This window comes from Macaca nemestrina, chromosome 11 (assembly GCF_043159975.1).
Source record: "Macaca nemestrina isolate mMacNem1 chromosome 11, mMacNem.hap1, whole genome shotgun sequence".
In the NCBI taxonomy this organism is placed as follows: domain Eukaryota; kingdom Metazoa; phylum Chordata; class Mammalia; order Primates; family Cercopithecidae; genus Macaca; species Macaca nemestrina.
In genome coordinates, this window is record NC_092135.1 from 69402960 (window position 1) to 69423306 (window position 20347).

Genomic DNA, 20347 nt, shown 5'->3' on the forward strand with positions numbered 1-20347 from the left:
CAGTATTTGTTGAGTAAGAAGAGAAGGGGCTGGGCATGATGGTTTAAGTCTATCATCCTGTACTTTGGGAGGCCGAAGCAGGAGGATCCCCTGAAACCAGGAGTTTGAGACCAGCCTGGGCAACATAGTGAGACTTCGTCTCTACAAAAAATTTAAATAAAAAATAGCCAGGTATGATGGTGGGCACCTGTGGTCCTAGCACCTCAGGAGGCTGGGGCAGGAGAATCAGCTGAGCCCAGGAGTTCGAGGCTGCAGTGAGCTATGATTGTAGCACTGTACTCCAGCCTGGGTAATGGAGTAAGACCCTGTCTCTAAAAAAATAAAAAATAAAAAAGGGAAGTGTCTGCCTTTATTTTTTATGCTTCATGGTAATCAGTCTACCTCTCTGGATCTACTATTCATATAAGGAAGATGAAAGGATTTAATGAAATAAGATTATTAATTTTTACACATCTTAATCTGTGGTTCCACTTCAGTAAGCCTTACTTTTAATGTTTGTTACCACCCATATTAGTTTGAACTTAAGAAAATAAGGCCCAAAAAGAGTGTATGGCCTTTTGCCAGGTTTTAAAATATAAGCATTTAAAAATATTGCCTCTAAAAACACTAAGTGAGTAATTTAAATTATTATTTGATCTCTTGGTCTTCGGGAACTCTGAGGCCTCCAGCACTCTCTGGACACATAGCTGCTTCTCTCTGCTGTTCTTTTTTTCTGCATTTGAGACTTTGAGCTTGTAAAACATTGTGCTTTTGAAGCTTGTTAACGATGTAAACAGATTTCCGTGGGTGGTGAGCAAATAGGCTTGATCCATGAGGCCATTTGCACTCAAAAAACCCAAATCTTTAAATATAATCAATCCTAAGAAAAAAAGAAGAGTATTTTCAGTTGTTACTTTTAAATATTATTCTATCATGAAAACTCTTAGTTTCTATTTGGTATAGATTTCGTTGCTAATTGAATTTCTTTATAGTTAACCCCAAGTGTTGCTCATAGATATCTCATCCTACTTCAGAAATAAAAATGCAAATATCTGCTATAATTGTTAGAGCTGAAATGTTAGAGACCTGTTATAGCATAGCAGAGATAAGGTTCTTCAGAGTAACTTTTATTAAGCCAGTTTGGAAAATAGCTTAGGCCTGACCAAGCTGATCATTACCTACTTCAGTGGTACCTGTTGTAAGTTCCCACGTTTTTCTGTTTAACAGAATCTCTGAATTTGAAGGAGCTCATGGACATTCAATGATCACTTAGTACTGCAGAGTAATCAAGAGAACTACCTCAGTGTTGTTACTATAATTTTTATTTGTTGAGTTTTATTTCAGTACTTAAACTTTGGCACTGTGATGGTGTTTTGAAGTCTTATGTTCTCAGAATCCTTTTTCCCTTCTCAGAGTTTTGAAGCTAACTGAAATAGAAAATAATAGTTTTCAGCATCAGATCTCTGAAGATTTTGTCATTTTGGCCGACAGGGAGAACAATAAAGTAAGTCAAGAGTACTTTAAAATCCTTTGTATATCATTGTCTTTCTGTAGAAGACTATAATATGCTAATATATTTGCCTTTGAGTGTAGCAGAAAACAACAGCACAGCCCTATAAAAGTCTGTTCATTTTGTCTACATGGGTAGCCAGTTTTAACCCCATGTACATTTGAGATTTAAAGAAAGTTGACTATATTGAGTTTCTCTTTTGCTTATTTCTGTTTCTTTTCTGAGTTTCCTTTTAAGTTTTTATTGATGAATTATCAACCTTTGGGTCTAATTAATTGTGCAAACTTAAATTTAATTGGGGTAATATATAAATCTTTAAAAATCACATACCATACTTTAACTCCAGATGGTACTTTTCTTTTAGTGTATAAATTAAGACCACAAAGAAAATTATGGGGCGGGAAGTATCTAAAACAGATCCACTTTTTATTTGCTGTACTGTATACTAAGGCAAAAGTCAGGTGAATGAGGCAGCTAATCTATAATCTTTTAAATAATTTATTTTTTTGCCCATTCTGGCATTTTAGCCATTAAAAACTTTAATGAAGTATTTTTGAGCCAGGCATAGTGGCTCACACCTGTAATCCCAGCACTTTGGAAGGCCAAGTCAGACAGATTGCTTGAGTTCAGGTGTTCGAGACCAGCCTGGGTGACATGGTGTAACCCTGTCTCTACAAAAAGTAGAAAATTAGCCAGGCATGGTGGTACATGCCTGTAGTCCCAGCTACTTGGGAGGCTGAGCTGGGAGGATCGCTTGAGCCTGGGAGACAGAGGATGCAGTGAGCCAAGATTGTACCACTGCAGTGAGGCAAAATCGCACCACTGCACTCCAGCCTAGGCAACAGAATGAGACCCTGTCTCAAAATATGAAACGGAGGATCAGAAATCTGATTCAGAATTTTCTCAGTTGAGGAAATAATTGTGATGCGGGAGAAGGGTTGGTAAGTTTTACCAAATTTGTTAATACAATTTTACTTTTGACTGCATGTAATAGAACTTGTCATATCTTTTTATTTCTTTCCATATGATAGAATGAAAATGTACTCACTGTTACAGCTTCTGGACGGGTGGTAAAAAAAAGTTTTAACCTTCTGGATGATGACCCAGAACAAGAGGTATTGCTTTGGCCAGAGATGACAAACCAAACCAGTGTGTCCTTGCATTGTGAATTTCATATTAATATTTCCCCATACCCTGGGGTAGAGGCTGGGGTTGAGGGGTTCCAGGCAGGCCAGTTGGTTGGGGTTGTGCGTGCTATTTCAACCAGTGCAACCCCACCATCCTCTCTTTTCATATTGTAATTATTCTTAAAGTTTTATTTGCAGAAAAGTTGTTCATAGGACCAAAATAATTTGAAAACACTGTTAGCTTATTGTTTTGTTTTGTTTTGTTGATGTGTATATTTTCTAGGGAAATCTCTTAAGGGAAAATTCTTGAGTTATATCCTGATGACTTTATGGTTTTTGCCTTATTTTTTACTTGCTAGACTTGAATATGTTTGTTAATGCCCATAGGTCAGAGGAAGAGGATGTGAGGGTGTGATAAATCAGTTCAGCTCTTATCTTCAAGTTGACTTTATGAGTCACTGAGCTAAAACATTTTTATCCCCTTCCTTTAAAGAAGCATTGGAAGTATTTATGAAATCAACTGAGTGATCATGCCTTAAATATATAAACCATTGCATAAATTCTAAATCCATTTAGACTATCTAACTATATTATTTGTATGACCATTTTTAGGTAGAAACATTAGAGTGGCCTTCTAAGGACAGTTTTTGAACTTCTTTTAAAATATGTTAGAGGTGGCCCAATATGTAGCAGTTCTCCAAAAAACACACAAAAAATTATTATTTTGGACCATACACACCTATTGAGAACAAAGAAGAAAGCAACATACTCTGCATATAAAACCGTATTCCAGAAAGATGTACTAAAATTTCCAAAAGGTAGCATAATTCATTCAGAGGGGAGAGGTGGTAGCTAAACGAGAGATGCTCTATATCATGAGATTAAAAAACAAAATATTTTAGCCTGTAAAGGAAAAGTTTGAAGAAATTGTGACTAAAATCTATAAAATCACTGACACCAAGGCAAGAAGTCACCCTTTGAAGTTTGACCATGGTAAGGTGAAGGCAAAAAGGAAATAACATAAAAGTACATTTTAATCAAAGGTGATAAATCCATATAAATTTTTATGTATTAAGGTGGCAAAGGCAGAAAATGTCAGTGTATTAGAGAGCAGTTGACCAAACATAGGCGAAGAATTAGTGCATAGTGATTGAGAGAAACATGCTATGCCTGTCTTTAAAGTTGATGCCAGGCATTCAGCCAAGATGTACCTTCCTGTGGTCCATTCCTGGATGGTTGGGCACTGATCTGCTTTCCCTGCAAGGTTTTTGAAATCTTGGGTTTTCTTCTTTGAGACACAGTTCTGGGATTTTTCTCTTTTTACCATAGATAACCCTTTTGTCCCAGTCCTGTTCTGTGGGTTGGATTTCATTTCCTAATAGTCTTCCTCAAGAATAAGCAGCCATTTTTGCTTTATTTAAAAAACCAAAAGGATTTTTTTTAAAGGTGGTAAAAAATCGTAAATAGTGTATGATGGGTTATCCATCCTTCTAGAAATGACTATGTTTTTCTAGTGTGAGAAATTTGAGAGCTCAGTGAGCAGTCTTCAGGTTTCAGAACTGAGCTTCATGTGTTTAGTCCTGTCCAGGAATCAGCAAACACACTTGTGAGAGGCAGCAGTTGAATACTCTTTTAAATTTAGAGAAGCTCTGATTTGTTGTCACCGTAGAGAATTTCAGTTATACTTTGAGATCTACATAGACTTGGTTTTGTTTATCAAATCTGTAGGATACTGCTTAACTCTTGAAAATCTTGGAGCTGATGTTTTACTAGGCATATAAATAGATACATTTCTACCTATTATTCTTCCCATTAATTCATTCTTCTCTCATATTTTTGTAAGTAATGGAATACTTAAACTATAAATGCAGAAATAAGCCTGCCTGAATAACTGGATTTTGCCCCTTTCCCTCTATTTTATCTGTCTATCCCAAAGACTTTCAAAATTGTGGACTATGAAGATGAGTTAGATTTGCTTTCTGTGGTAGCGGTTACTCAAATAGACGCTGAAGGAAAAGCTCACCTGGATTTCCACTGTAATGAATATGGAACTTTACTTAAAAGCATTCCACTAGTGGAGTCATGGGATGTGGTAAGTAGAGTCCATGGAATACAAAGTTGTAAACCTTTTCTTTATAGGTGCCGTTTATTAGAACAGATGTTACTGTGTTCATGTCAGTCCAGACTCACCTATGCCAATGACCACGTGAAAGAGGTTATTGTCCTATATACAGAACAAAAGAGTACTTCTTAAGCCTTCCTCCCCTTGGCACCAGTGGCCTTAAAGATAAAACTTCATGTGTTTTCCTGAGACTTATTGTCTCTTTCCTTACCCTAGTCTTTGATTTTCTTTCAATTAAAAATTTGGAAAAATTTTTTAAAATAAGAGAATACAGTAATAAATCCAGACAGTTATTTAATAGAGACCGTATCTAAGTATGTAGGATTCCCAGGTACTCTTGAATACATTTGTCTGATATTTCAACTATTATAGAATGTCAAAGTTATAAGGAACAATAGACACTATTTTATCCAGGTCTTGTTTTATCAGTGGAGAACCTGGGAAGTTTGGCAATTCATACATGATCACACAATAAGATAGATAGTAGCAGTGTTGGCAATAGAATCTGGGTATTTAGACTCCCAAGTCCAGAGTTCTTTCTATTCTCTATATTTTGTAGAATGCCTTTTCTTGTTAATAATATGCATATCCACAAATAATGAAAAATAAACCTCTTTCTAGCAACTATTTTCTTCTAAGTGTATATTCGAAGATCCCTAGCATAGGTACTGTGACATTTTAGTAACACAGTAGTGAATATGGCTGTGTGAAAAGGAGAGTCCATTTGATTGTGTTTTTGTTACAGACATATAGCCATGAAGTCTACTTTGACAGAGACTTAGTGCTACACATAGAGCAGAAACCCAACAGAGTCTTCAGCTGCTATGTTTACCAGATGGTATGTAACACTGCAGAAGAAGAAGAAACCATAAACAGAAGCTGTTAAAAAGAGTGAGATAATTGTAACCTAAGAGACTTTTAGCCAAACATCCCAGCAGCTGTGTCCAATCCATTTTATTATCTGCATGGCACATTCTCCAATATTTTCCAAAAAAGTCTTGTGTTGACTTCAGATAACTATGACTTCTTTTTTAAACTCTTCCTATAAAAGATGGTGAGGACATCATTTTTTGTAAAGGTTTTTTAGAATACTGTTCCAAGAAGTTTAGTGTTTTGCAGCTTTGAGCTAGATGGTAATGCAAATATCAAATGCTGGGAAAAGAAAAGGACAGGTTAATTCCAATTGTTGAGGAGTAAGTCATTGATGGGATGGGTCATTGATGGGTTCTTAAAGGATGGTTTGGAATTTTGTTTGTTAAGGCTAGGAAAGACAGGGAGAGACAAAAGTAAACACGCAGCAGGAAACCACATATCCTCTATACCAAACTTTGCTTAAGGATGATAAATGAGATGTGTTATGTGAGAACATTATTTTGAGCCCAAAATATGTCATCACAGGTTTTTAAAATCTTATACATGTATTTATATGTGTTTTGTATTTGTATATAGTATCAGGAATTGGTTCTAGTTCCCAAATTATCTTTTCTTCCTTGGTTTTGTTCTCCTGGCTTGATGTTCACATTGAATAGTTGGTTGTGTTTCTATATAGACTAATGTAAAAGATCCAAGCAAACCTTAAGTGAAATTTTTTTCTGATATGCATCCTGTTTAGCTCTTAATGTATTAAGGATGTTCTCATCTCACCATTCTATTCATTTAGGAGTTTTCTGATCTTGTTTAGGCAATATTTTGATATTTATGCAGTAAGATAAAGGTACCCTTGCCTGCACTAGTTCTGTTTCCTGTAAAAGAATAGATAAGGTCCCAGGAGGAGTTCTTACTAGCTTGGGAGTTGCCTGATTAACCAGAGAAAATTTTGGCTTGCTTATGAAACAAGCATTATTTCTTCTTTGTTAGGAAAGATCTAAATATGATCCTTGAACTTTAATAATCATTCTTTAGAATGTTAAATAAAGGCAACCCAATTAAAGGGAGAGAATGTTTCTTTGTGCTTCCTGTTTGAGAAATTCAGTTGCTTCCATTTCACATGTTCTGCACATTTCTCTGATTTAACCTCAAAAGAATAATTAGTAATAAAGGAAGGAAACAGCAGCAACAATCATTGCTGATTCAAGTTTAAAGTTAAAATATGGAATTTTTAGCTTGGATGATTTACATTAAAATCTTTCCATTTTTTTCTTCAGTTTTGGCTTGATGCCATGTTAAGAATGATGTGAATTCTTCCCAGTTCTGCCCTGGTGCTAGACATTGCCCCAAACTTTCAATTAGACACTAGCTAAATAGTCCTACTCAGTAAACTTACATCTTGAAAAATAAGACCAGTAAGAGGACAGGGAAAGTACTAAAGAAAGAAACCAATGTTGTGTGAGTTTCAAAGCAGATGCAAGGCTGTGTAAAAGTAGAATGTTCATTCTCCATTTCCAAGAGTGTTTCAGAATAGGATGTCTTAAGACTTCAATCATGTCAGAGATTTTTTTTTTTTTTTTAGGTGATTATTGAGTTTCTCCTTCTCCTTTTAAGTCATCACCTTCTTTTTATGAAATGATAGTAAGGAACTCATCTGCTCTGAAAGGCATTTGAGAAATATCTGAGACTCCTGGCTGCTTTTTTGCTGGGGGTAGAGGGTAGAATACTTCTCATCTAGATATAACTTACCACTAAGAAACCCCCAACATGTCACCATTGCCTAAATCTAACTAGACCAGGGTCCAGAGGCCATCCAGGCCAGGCAGGAAATGTACCTCATGTGAAAGACAGTAAGGAGTTGTGGGCAGTGTAACAGGAGAGCGATGCCCCAACTAAAAGGAGGAGCTGCTACTGCTTAGTTTCAGCCAGTTGCAACAGTATGTGGGAATATAGGCTGCATGATTGTTAACAAGATAGGTGGTAAAAATATGCCAAAAGATACAGAAGATAGCAAAGAATGTGGGGAATTTGGATACCACATATAGCAAGAGACAATGAAGCATGCTTCCTAGCTCGCCAGAGTGTCACACAGCTGCTCATTCTGCCACCTGCCAGACATTAATGTCTTCCTGCCCTACATAAACCCCCTCTTTACCTGACTATTTTAATTCGAGATGCTAGCTACGTGCCCACCTACTTAACAGGTACTAGTGACAGGTACAAAACATTATGGGTAACAATTCTGAGTGTTTAATGCAAGCCCAGGTGAAGCAGGGTAGCTTCTATCAGGTGCAGATGTTAAGCTGAAAAGAGGTACATTCTGCATTGCACTCCTGGATCTGAGTTTCTGTATTCTCAGAGCATCGATGCAGCAAGCTTATTGTTCCTTAATTTTTTACAATATTTATCACAGCTCTGGGAGAAAACAAAACAAATCCTATCCTATTTACTATTTGTGCTCCCTAGTGAAGAGATATTGCTCTGTTTAGACAAGGCACTTCACATTCTTCCACCAATTGAAAGTTTTGTGTCTTACAGTTCTTTTTTTTTAATAATACATTTATTGAGTACTTTCTATCTACTAGTCACTGTGATACAGTATAAGTAAAATGGGTTGTCTTATTTAATATTCAAAATAACCACATTAAGTATGAACTGCTGTTATCTTCCCCCTTTGTACAAATGAGGAAAGTGAGGCTTACAGAAGATAACTGGCCCAGGGTCCCACAACTAATAAGTGCAGAGGTGGGAAGCAGAACCAGATTTGTTCGGCATAAACTTGTGCCCAATTTCCTCCAAAGCTCTCAAAAGGCAATGTGTGTTATTTTATCCCATATATAGCATACCAACAACTATAATACTGGGTATATAGGAAAATGCTTAATAATTGTTTTTTACTGATTATTCAATGTCTAAATTTTGAACAAATTTGGGTAAGATACAAGTCACACATAAATTGACAGAAAATGTAGTTCTTCATTCAGTGGTTAGCAGTCATTAAAAGGTACTTTCCCTTTGTGGTGATAATAAAATAAGTATTAGTAGTTAGTCTTCATATTATTTGGCTTCCTTATTAATAATTTTTATATTTTCTTCTCCTTCTTACCATGTTCACATGTATCATCCATCTTTTGGAATCCCAGGGAGCTAATTTCTGTTCCCTGTGTTGCTATCAAATCTGTATCTTGCAGAAAGAATAATTTATTTCAAACAAGGGACATACAATAGAAAGATAAGACCTACTGAGGTCTTTTTCCCATCATTTTATTATGAAGAATTTTCAAACATACAGTAAAGTTGAAAGAATTTTATAGTAAATACTGAAATACTGACCACAGGGATTCTACATCTTACTCTACTTGTTTTGTTATTTTACTATCCAGCATACTTTTTGATGGATTCCAAAATAAATTGCAGTTGCTGATACACTTCCCCCTAGTACTTCAGCTGCATATTATTAACTAGAGTTTAGTATTTATTTAGTTTTTAATTTTTTTGATTTAAGATTTACCTGCAATAAAATGCACAAATCTCAAGTATAAATTTACTGAGATCTTGCAGACATATACACCTGTGTAACCCAAACCCTTTCCAAAATTTAGAACATTGCAGTCATCTTCAGAAAGTTTCCTAAATCCTTCTCCCAGTCTATCCCCTCCCCACCCCTCAGGTATAACTACTGTTCTCATTCTTTTATGTCAAAGGTTAAATTTACCTGTTCTAAAACTTCATATAAGTGAAATTATACAAAATGTAATGCTTCTTTCACTTAGCATAGTGTTTTTGAGATTTATTCATGTTGTTGCATGTGTCAGTGGTTCATTTCTTTTTATTGCTGAGTATTCTTTTGTATGACTATGTCACACAGTTTGTTTATCTTTCTGTTGATGGACACTGGGCTCTTTCTGCTTTTTTTTTACTGTTATGAATAAAGCTGCTATGAACATTCTTAGACAATTCTTTTGTGAACACATGTCTTTATTTCTCTTGGGTAAATATCTGGGGATGGAATTTTCGAGTCCTTGGGTAGGTGTATGTTTAGTTTAATAAGAAACTGCCAGGCCTTTTTCCCAAAGGATTGTACAATTTTACATGCCTGCAACAATGTAGGAGACTTCCACTTGCTCCACACATTCTCCAACATTTGTGGTTGTTAGTCTTCTTTATCTTAGTATTTATGCTGGGTGTGTAATCATTTCTAGTTGATAACTCAGATTGTTTCTACTTGTGGTTAGCAACCCTCTTGTCAACTTGACCTCTTTCCTTCCCCAGGAACTGCTGAAAACATTATTTGTGATAATAGTTAAGATACCCCAAAACTCAGCTTGAATTATTCTTTCTCAAACATGGGATACATTGCTTATCAAAGAACCCTGATTCCTTTAATGGAGATTATAGTTGGGAACAACCTGGGTTCTAAGGACATGTGTTTCACATGACTACTGGAGCTGGACAAAATGGCACTGGAGAAGAGGTCACAGCAATCATTGTAATAAAAGCAGAAAGGTGACTTTTTTCTTTAAAAGTTATGAGTTCATGTTTTCATAAACATGATAACAGGTGAAATCAGGTGATTTTTTTTCTCTAATATGAAAGCATATTAAACAAGCTGTATCCTTTTCTCACTAACTGTAGTATTCTAGGCTGGATATGTTGTGATAGCAAATTAGTATATTCAAATTTTAGAGGTGCACAAAATTTCAGAAGTATTTATTTATTTATACTCTTTTTGACTCTCTATTCAAGTGTCTTAGAATTTGTGCCGAAGTTTGCAGGTTCAGTTCCTTTCCTCATTATAACCTGAGTCCTATATAAGGGTAAAGGTGGGAAGAAGGGGGACTCTCAGCCTCCTATATGGGCACATTAAAAAACACCATGCTCTGAACACTAGGCTCTCAGATAGAACCCACTGAGATTAACAGACAATAGCAAGGAAAGGGAGGATTGAGATCAGCAAAACCCTGTAAGATTTGTCTGATACTCTCCTTTAACTCTTTGTTTTCATGGATACAAGTGTTATTCCTGATTAGAGACAACATTGAATTTGAGTTTCATAAAGAATTTTGGCTACACTTTTTTTTCTCAGAATTAGAATAACCAACTTTGCAAAGGTGGTAAATCCAGTTAAAAGATGTCAGCAAATAAAATCAAATTATTACTTAGAATTATCAGAGATCTTTAAATTTTCTTTATAGACTTATTGAGGTATAGTTGACGTGCAGTAAACTGCAGTTCTTTTTTTGAGACAGTCTCGCTGTGTCACCCAGGCTGGAGTGCAGTGGCGCAATCTCAGCTCATTCCAGCCTCTGCCTCCCGGATTCAAGAGATTCTCATGCCTCAGCCTCCCAAGTAGCTGGGACGACAGGTGTGCGCCGTCATGCCCAGCTAATTTTTCTATTTCTAGTAGAGATGGGGTTTCACCATGTTGGCCAAGCTAGTCTCAAACTCCTGAGCTCAAGTGATCCACCCACCTTGGCCTCCCAAAGTGCTGGGATTACAGGTGCCCAACCAAAATCTTCAGCCCTTAAAAAAAAAATTATATATATATATATATATATGGAGAGAGAGAAAGTCTTACTATGTTATGTTGTCGAGGCTGTTCTCAGACTCCTGGGCTCAAGCAGTTCTCCTACCTCGGTCTCCCAAAGTGCTGAGATTACAGGCGTGAGCCACCACACCTGGCCAAAGGCACAAATATTAACAGACTCAAATTATCTTCTTCCTAGGACTTACAACCTTGAAGAAGCTCTGGGCATGTTGCCAGCCTCTCCCAATCTTATCTCAGTTCAGAAGGATCATATACTGAATAAAATTCTATCGAAAGTACTTCATATCTAATAAATTATGTCTAAAGTTAGTTAATACCTGCTCTGACCTAGTTAATGCCTTGAACCTATTTTAGTTCAATGTACTTTGAAACCTTGAATCACCATGGAAGTGATGAAACTTCTAGTTAACAAAATTCATAAAGATAACAGTCGGTGAAAGTGAAATTCATACTCAGGACACTCTACCTGCCCAGATAATATGCATCTATAAATTGACCTCTTAAGTGAAATTTTCAAAAGAGAATTACTTACCAATAATTTAGCAAATTTTTTTTTGCCATATAGCATTTACGAGCAAATGCTCTGTAACAATAAATGTTTTATGGCTCAAGTATTTTTTATTTTCTCTTAAAAGGGTATGTGCTCAAGCAGACAGCCATTTTCGAATCCTATTCTAAACACCACTTGTGTTTTTGAGAAGCACAAGCTCCAAAGGCACAGCTTTTCAAGTTTTACCTGTTACAAGACTAGTTAAAGAAACAAGACTAGTTAAAGCATGTTAAAAGAATTGCACTTTAAAAGCCATTATAACAATTAATTTTCCTGTCTCTAATCTGTCTCCCTCTCTTTAAAGAGCAAAACCAGTGGGAATTAAAGGAATCCCCAATCCCTACCTCATCTAAAACCTCAGCTATTACACAACATCTGCTTGACGATGTGCTGAATCCAATGTAGACTTGAAGAGGTCCTTCGGCCTCACTGCCACACCTAATAGAACATCCCAAATGTCCCATTCTCAGAGTTTGTCTTGGTCTGCCCTACCAGCTGGAATCATGATCCAGTAGTTTCCTCTTTCAATTTCTGTAGAAAGTCTTGAGTGCCTCTGCCCCTCTGGAGTGATCATAGAATTTATTGTCCAAACCCAGACACTTTTGAAAGTGAAAGGAGATACCAATAATCATTATGTCTGGACAACAGGCACAAACCAAGCCTATTGTGAGCAAAAGGGAATATATGGTCACCCCAGCTAGAGCTAATAAAAGTAACCAGGAAATCGTAAATCTGCCCATTTACAGATTATTATTTCTTTTCAATCTGGTATGCCAGACTTCCCATAATCAGTCAAAGGGGTAATGGACATAGTCCATTGAAACAATTTTCCATTTTTATCTACAAATCATTTACAGTCTCTTCTGCCAAGGGTGGTCCTATTGCTGCCCTGGCATTCCAGGATCATATTTTCTCCTGCAGTGCATCTATGTCTCCCTCAAATTAACCTAGGCTTTAAGGTCTGGGGTCTTTGTATTAGTCTCATTTCTGACACCAATTTGTATTGTCAAACAGGAAAGTGATATAAAGTAATACAAACACACTAACAGGATGGGAAACATTTCTGTAATAGAAAAGTATATGAAATGTACAGAGATGATCCCAAAAATGACAGAACAACACAGCATGCTGGAGGCACAGGGTTTACAAATTCTCACTAAGTTATATAGCTGACGATGTTACCCGTTACGCAGAGTGATGTTCATCCAGGCATGAGCTACTCAATTTTGCTCTGTTACAGGGAATTTTATACTTTCCTGGTTCTAGAGACTCTAAGTGCCACCTGTTCACCAGGTACAACTAGTAGAAAGCAATCTCAGCACATGCCTGTTTTTACTCTGAGACTATATAAGATGAAGTCTAATTTCCTGGTTTTTTTCTTGTTGATTTTTTTCAGACGGGGTCTCGCTTTGTCACCCAGGCTATAGTGCAGTGGCACGATCTTAGCTCACTGCAAGCTCCACCTCCCAGGTTCACACCATTCTCCTGCCTCAGCCTCCTGAGTAGCTGGGACTACAAGCGCCCGCGACCATGCCCAGCTAATTTTTTTTATTTTTACTAGAGACGGGTTTCACTATGTTAGCCAGGATGGTCTTGATCTCCTGACCTTGTGATCCGCCCGCCTCGGTCTCCCAAAGTGCTGGGATTACAGGCGTGAGCCACCGTACCTGACCCTAATTTCCTAGATTTAATATCCCTTAGCAGGCCTAGACTTCCCCATACCTATCTGGAGTCCATTTATACGAGTCCAGTGTTGCCAGGTCTTGCAATTTTTTTAATGGTAGAAATTTTGATTTATGTTAAATGTTCAAATTTTTAAATGACAGCCCTTAATTAGAATATTAAAATATTGCACAAGCCAAACAAAATTAATCTGCAAGCTTCTCTCCAGCATACTCATGGGCTGTATACCTAGCAAGGGCCAAGTGTGTTTATTTCTAAACCTCTTTTTGCCAGTTATGTGTGTTATTATAATTATATATTTATGACTTTACTCATGAAATGTGATTAAAAATTTGCTTTTTATTTTAAAAAGATTGAGTACTTTGGAAAGACTCGCTAAAATTGGGTCACTAGAAATTGCTGTCAAATGCAGTGTGTTCAAAATAGTTGTAAAAGATTGAGAGATGTCTTAGCTTGGGTTCCCCCAAAAGGAGACCCTGAGGCAAAAGCTTATATGCTACCTCCTTGGTAAGGAGTGAAATCTCAGAGAGCAAAAATGGGGGGTAAGCAGAGTGAAGCAGACCTAGAAGGAAACCCATTATGAGGATGTGACATCAAGCTGGCCACCAATAAGTGCAATGAAATGCTTAATCTCGTGGTCACACCTCTGAGAAACCACATAAACCACACCTCCAAACAGTATGTGTGAGATGGGTTGGGAAGAATTTATGATTCCTCAGCTCTTATCTGCCACTCCTCAAAGATTCACCCCAGAACATAATCTCTCCTGAATTTTCAGATTGCCCAAGGCAGAATTCACCTTGACATCAGTGGACAGGCAGCAAGGAGGACTCAGAGCAACATGACGTACATGAAGTACTATTGGCTTGGCAGGTCTTGCCAGCTAGAAGTTCAGAGTCCACACAGAACAGTCTTGGTAACAGTGGCTGGAACAAGAGAATAGTGAGACCAAAAAGATTGGAATTAAAAAAGAGGTAAATGAAAAAAACTTGGATCCTGGACTCAGATTTCTTCATATATGTCTTTGAGTTCTGATCCACTGTAAGAATAACAGTTCTTGAGGCCAGGCGCAGTGGCTCACGCCTGCAACCCCAACACTTTGGTAGGCCAAGGTGGGAGGATCACGAGGTCAGGAGTTTGAGATCAGCTGGGCCAACACAGTGAAACCCCATCTCTACTAAAAATACTAAAATTAGCTGGGCATGGTGGCATGTTCCTGTAGTCCCAGCTACCCAGGAGGCTGAGGCAGGAGAATCTCTTGAACTCGGGAGGTGGAGGTTGCAGTGAGCCGAGATCACACCACGGTACTCTAGCTTGGGCAACAGAGTGAAACTTCATCTCAAAAAAAAAAAAAGAAAAAGAAAAAAAGAAGACACAGAATATGTAACGTGAATGAGAGAAGGCCTCTGGCAGCACTGCAATCCACTGTCTCTCCCAATAGGGCATAACACGGGTGAGGAACGCCACAGATGCAGCTGGAATTGTGCTGAAAGAGCTCAAGAGGCAAAGTTCTTTGGATGTTTTTCACCTCCTGGTGGCCATGGATGGAATCAATGCTCTTTGGGGAAGGATCGCTCTGAAAAGAGAAGATAAGTGCCCAATTGCCCCAGAGGAATTAGCACTTGTTTCACAACCTGAGGAAAATGATGAAAAACGACTGGCATGGAGGTGCCATTGTGTTGACTTTGAGCCAGACTGGGTCTCTCTTTCAGCCCCGGAAAGGGTATCTGCTCAAGGAGTTGCTGGGAAAGGACGGATTTGATGCCCTGGATCCCTTTATTCCCATCCTGGTTTCCAGCTATAAGCCAAAGGAATTCGAAAGTTGTATTCAGTATTATTTGGAAAACAATTGGCTTCAACATGAGAAAGCTCATACAGAAGAAGGGAAAAAGGAGCTGCTGTTCTTAAGTAACGCTAACCCCTTGCTGCTGGAGCGGCACTGTGCCTACCTCTAAGCCACAATCACAATATGCGAGGAAGACAATGGGCATCTGCTTTAGGCTGGACCCCATGAGATGAGGAAGTCCGGCAGTACACAGGAAGAGGAGCCAGGCCCTTGTACCTACGGGGGATTGGACAGGACTGCAGTTGGCGCTGGACCTGCATTAAAATGGGTTTCACTGTGAACACGTAACAAGATACTGCCTTGTTCCAGAAACTTATATCAGTTTATTGGATGTGGTTTTTCACATTTAAGATAATTATGGCTCTTTTCCTAAAAAATAAATTATCTTTCTAAAAAAAAAAAATTCTGCTGAGGCAAGCAGATCACAAGGTCAGGAGTTTGAGACCAGCCTGGCCAATATGGTGAAACCCTGTCTCCACTAAAAATACAAAAATTAGCCAGGCATGGTGGCGCGCCTGTAGTCCCAGCGACTCAGAAAGCTAAGGCAGGAGAATCGCTTGAACCTAGGAGGCAGTGAGCCAAGATCGCACCACTGCACTCCAGCCTGAGCAACAGAGCGAGATTCTATCTCAAAAAAAAATTTTAGGCCGGGCGCGGTGGCTCACGCCTGTAATCCCAGCACTTTGGGAGGCCAAGGCAGGTGGATCACGGGATCAGGAGATCGAGACCATCCTGGCTAACATGGTGAAACCCCGTCTCTACTAAAAATACAAAAAATTAGCCGGGCGTGGTGGCGGCGCCTGTAGTCCCAGCTACTCGGGAGGCTGAGGCAGGAGAATGGCGTGAACCCGGAAGGCGGAGCTTGCAGTGAGCCGAGATCCGGCCACTGCACTCCAGCCTGGGCGACAGAGCGAGACTCCGTCTCAAAAAAAAAAAAAAAAAAAAAAAAAAAAAATTTTAAAAGGTGGGGCGCGGTGGCTCACGCCTGTAATCCCAGCACTTTGAGAGGCCGAGGCGGGCGGATCACAAGGTTAGGAGTTTAAGACCAGCCTGGCCAATATGGTGAAACCCCCGTCTCTACTAAAAAATTACAAAAATTAGCTGGGTGTGGTGGCAGGCGCTTATAGTCCCAGCTACTTAGGAGGCTGAGACAAGAGAATCGCTTGAACCTGGGAGGCCGAGGTTGCAGTGAGCCCAGACTGAGCCACTGCACTCCAGCCTGAGCGACAGAGGGAGACTCTGCCTTACTGCTTTTTTATAATGTAATACCTTTATTGAGCTCTGATTCCTATACCATAAAATTCACCCTTTCAAAGTGTACAGTTCATGGAGGAAAGGGGGCTACTTGGAGTTGGCACAGGTTCTCTGCTCCTACCAGCTTCACCATGTAAAAGGTTTCCTTTAAGATCACTCTGACGTCCGACCTGCGGCTGCTGTACAAAGTACACAGTGTTTCTGAAAGTACACCTTTCACAGCAGTCTTAAAGATTGCAGCAGAATAATTTAAAGTTTCTGCTGCAACAAGTGCAATTACTGCCAGTGATGGAATATAAATAAATTCTGCACAGACTGCTGGAAATGTTTTTCTAAAACATGGTTCAGAACTACAAAGTATGCCTAGAGATTATATTGGAAGGTAATATCTGTTACTTGAAACATACAATTACTTTTCAGAATAAATATTGCTAATTTTTTTTTAAAGTGTAGAATTCAGTGGTTTTTAGTATATTCACAAAGGTGTGCAACCATCATCACTATATAATTCCAGAACATTGTATAGCCCTAAAAGAAACCCTGTACACATTAGCAGTCACTCTCATGCCCCTCTCCCCACAACTTCTGGCAACCACTAATCTACTTTCTGTCTCCATGGATTTGCCTATTCTTGACATTTCACATAAATGAAATCACACAAAATGTGACCTGTTGTGTCTGGCTTCTGTCACTTAGCATAATGTTTTCAAAATGTCATCCATGCTATAGCACGTATCAGAATTTCATTTTTTTCTGTCCAAATGATATTCTACTTTATGAATCTATCACATTTTGTGTGTATCACATCCATCCATCTGTTGATGGATATTGGATAATTTTCATATTTTAGCTATTATCAGTAATGCTATTGTAGGCCAGGCACAGTGGCTTATACCTGTAATCTCAGCACTTTGAGAGGCCAAGGCAGAAGGATCACTTGAGACTAGGAGTTCAAGACCAGACTGGACAATACAACAAGATGCTGTTTCTAAATAATAATACTACTGCTGTAAACATTTATATACAAGTTTGTGTGTAGACATATGTTTTCAATTCTCCTGGGTAAATACTTAGGAGTGAAATTAATGGCCATTTGGTAACTATGTTTAACTTTTTGAGCAACTGCCAAACTGTTATACCATTTTACATTCCCAGCAGCAAGGTATGAAAGTTTCAATTCCTCCATATCCTTGCCAACACTTGTTCTTTTCCATTTTTTGATTATAGCTATCGTAGTTGGTATGAAGTGGTATTTCATTATGATTTTGATTTGTATTTCCCTAATGGCTAAGGATTTTGAGCGTCTTCTCATGTGTTTATTGGCTATTTGTATAACTTCTTTGGAGAAATGTCTGCTCAAATCTGTGGCCAATTTTTAACGGGATGATCTTTTTGTTGTTGAGTTGTAAGAATTTTTTAATATACTCTGGATACAAACCTCTTATCAGATACGTAATTTGCAAGTATTTTCTCTCATTTTGTGGGTTGTCTTTTTCTCAGTGGTGTTCTTTGAAGCACAAAAAGTTTTAGTTTTGGTGAAGTCTGATTCATTTTTTTAATTTTGTTACTTATGTTTTTCATGTTATATTTCAGAAACAACTGTCTAAGTTCACAAAGACTTACTCCTATGTGTTCTTCTAAGAGGTTTCAGTTAGCTCTTACATTTACATTATTTTAATCTATAATCTTAGAACGAATGGAATTTAATGTTAACACTATTTACTTTCTTATTCCCTCCTTCTATTACACAGGAAACAAATGGTGTTTGATTCTAAGTGTATTCACTAATACAAGGCTGGGGACTGCCCCATGAGGGGTGAGCATGAGGGCCATAAGAGATATTGCTGGGAGCCCACTTTGAAACAGGAATTGGTGACAGAAGCAAGCCCCAGCCACTGGCCTCACTTAGAGCTGGAGGAACAAGATTTTATCTACTCCTAAGAGGAAGTATGGGAGAAACACAAAGATACTGCCAACACACCAGTACAGGCTCACTGAGAGGGGCTATCTATTCTATCATCTTAAGTATATTTCCCCAATCTTCAGGTGGATATGGTTTTCATATGCTCCTACAGTAAGTGACTACACATTCTATGATACTATGAAATTAATACCTGTTATTTTATAAATGTTGACACTAATAGGTGACAGCAAAATAGTGACTATGTTATTAGCTTGTATGCGAGCAATTGTTAACCTTTTGTGTCTGTGAACCTATCAGAATTTCGTCAATGTGCTGTGATAAATATTCGTTATTTTGAACTTAATAGACTACATACAAGTGTCTAAGTAGGCTTTTGAGTCATCACAGAGTAATAACCCCATCACAGAGTAGTAACTACTGTAGTCATAACTACATTACAAAATAATAACAGCTATATTTATACACAATGACCTGTGTGTCTATTTCATGACTTTGATCACTGAACTCAGTACATGCTCTATCAGAAAAAAAAAAAAAAAAAAAAAGAAAGAAACAGCAGTCAATTGTGCTTTTAATTATGTAGGAATAAAATAAACAAAATGCATTTTGATAACTATTGATACCTGCTAGAAGACATGTATATTAGATAGGGAGATGTAGCTAGAAAGTAGAATTTCCACATCAAAGAATACTATGATTATATACAGATTGATGAAGCAAAACTATTTTCATCTGTGCTGATGTTACTTTAAAATTCTGTTGAATAAGAAATCCCATTTTTAGGTGCGTTCAGAAGTACATAGTCCCTGACAGTCATTCTGAGAATGTCATTTGGGTTATGGTACTGCAGTTAATGTGTTTAAATACCTAGAACATGTAATACTTGTCTTAGAAGTTTTGAGAAATATATTGGCGATTCAAAGAGAATCCACAGATTTATCAGGAAGGAGCAGAATTGGCACATGGTTCTTTTTAGCAGAACTGCCCAGACTCATGAAGGACTGTGAATGAACTACACTGCAGGATAGGGAAATGTCTTCATGCAGCAGCTATCCAAGATGTTCGAAGCAGCTGGAAATGCCCCACTTGGGACTGGACTGTTTCAGGATGTAACTGAGGACAGAAACCCTGGGATCACAGTTTGATGGAGCTTCTTGGCCTCATGATCAGCATCACAAAGGAAAGAACCTGGTTTGAAATGGTTTTTGACAGCGTCGTTCCTAAGTTGAGCTGTATCTCAGGAAAGAGGTCTAGAGCTCTTCAAAGAACCTGGACAGGCACAGTGGCTCACACCTGTAATCCCAGCAATGTGGGAGTCCGAGGCAGATGGATCACTTGGGGTCAGGGAACCAACCTGGCCACAATGGTGAAACCCCATCTCTACTGAAAATACAAAAAAATTAGCCTGGCATGGTGGCACACACCTGTAATCCCAGCTACTCGGGAGGCTGAGGCAGAAGAATTGCTTGAACCTGGGAGGCAGAGGTTGCAGTGAGCCAAGATGGTGCCACTGCACTCCAGCCTGGGCAACAGAGTGAGACTCTGTCTCAAAAAAAACAAAGACCCAAGAATTACTGTGAACTACCATGTCTCAGTGTCACTTAGATATACTGTAGCAGGGTACCTCAAAGTTAATTTGCTGTATGGTCACTGGCAAAGAAAGTACACACACACACACACACAAAAGTTCATTTGCAATTACAAAATTCGAGCTGGGCACGGTGGCTTACACCTGTAATCCCAGCACTTTCGGAGGCCGAGGCAGGCGGATCACGAGGTCAGGAGATCGAGACCATCCTGGTTAACACGGTGAAACCCCATCTCTACTAAAGATACAAAAAATTAGCCGGGCGAGGCGGCGGGTGCCTGTAGTCCCAGCTACTCAGGAGGCTGAGGCAGGAGAATGGCGTGAACCTGGGAGGCGGAGCTTGCAGTGA

At 38.5% G+C, this 20347-nt stretch overlaps 1 protein-coding gene and 1 pseudogene across 6 annotated transcripts in view; both read left to right on the top strand.

Annotated features, from left to right (window-relative positions):
- LOC105483248 (DDB1 and CUL4 associated factor 17) overlaps window positions 1-20189 on the top strand; it is a 61297-nt gene extending 41108 nt beyond the window's left edge. The window contains exons 11-15 of one of the 6 annotated variants that reach the window (XM_011744015.2): window positions 1393-1483; window positions 2521-2604; window positions 4553-4708; window positions 5484-5576; window positions 14165-16010. In XM_011744015.2, the coding sequence (XP_011742317.2) occupies window positions 1393-1483; window positions 2521-2604; window positions 4553-4708; window positions 5484-5576; window positions 14165-14329 (589 nt within the window). In that variant the 3' untranslated portion in view covers window positions 14330-16010. The other 5 variants (XM_011744018.2, XM_011744019.3, XM_011744020.3 and 2 more) reach the window with 5 other exon arrangements.
- LOC105483249 (ubiquitin-fold modifier 1 pseudogene) lies at window positions 16618-18229 on the top strand (annotated as a pseudogene).
- Window positions 20190-20347: the final 158 nt, after the last annotated feature.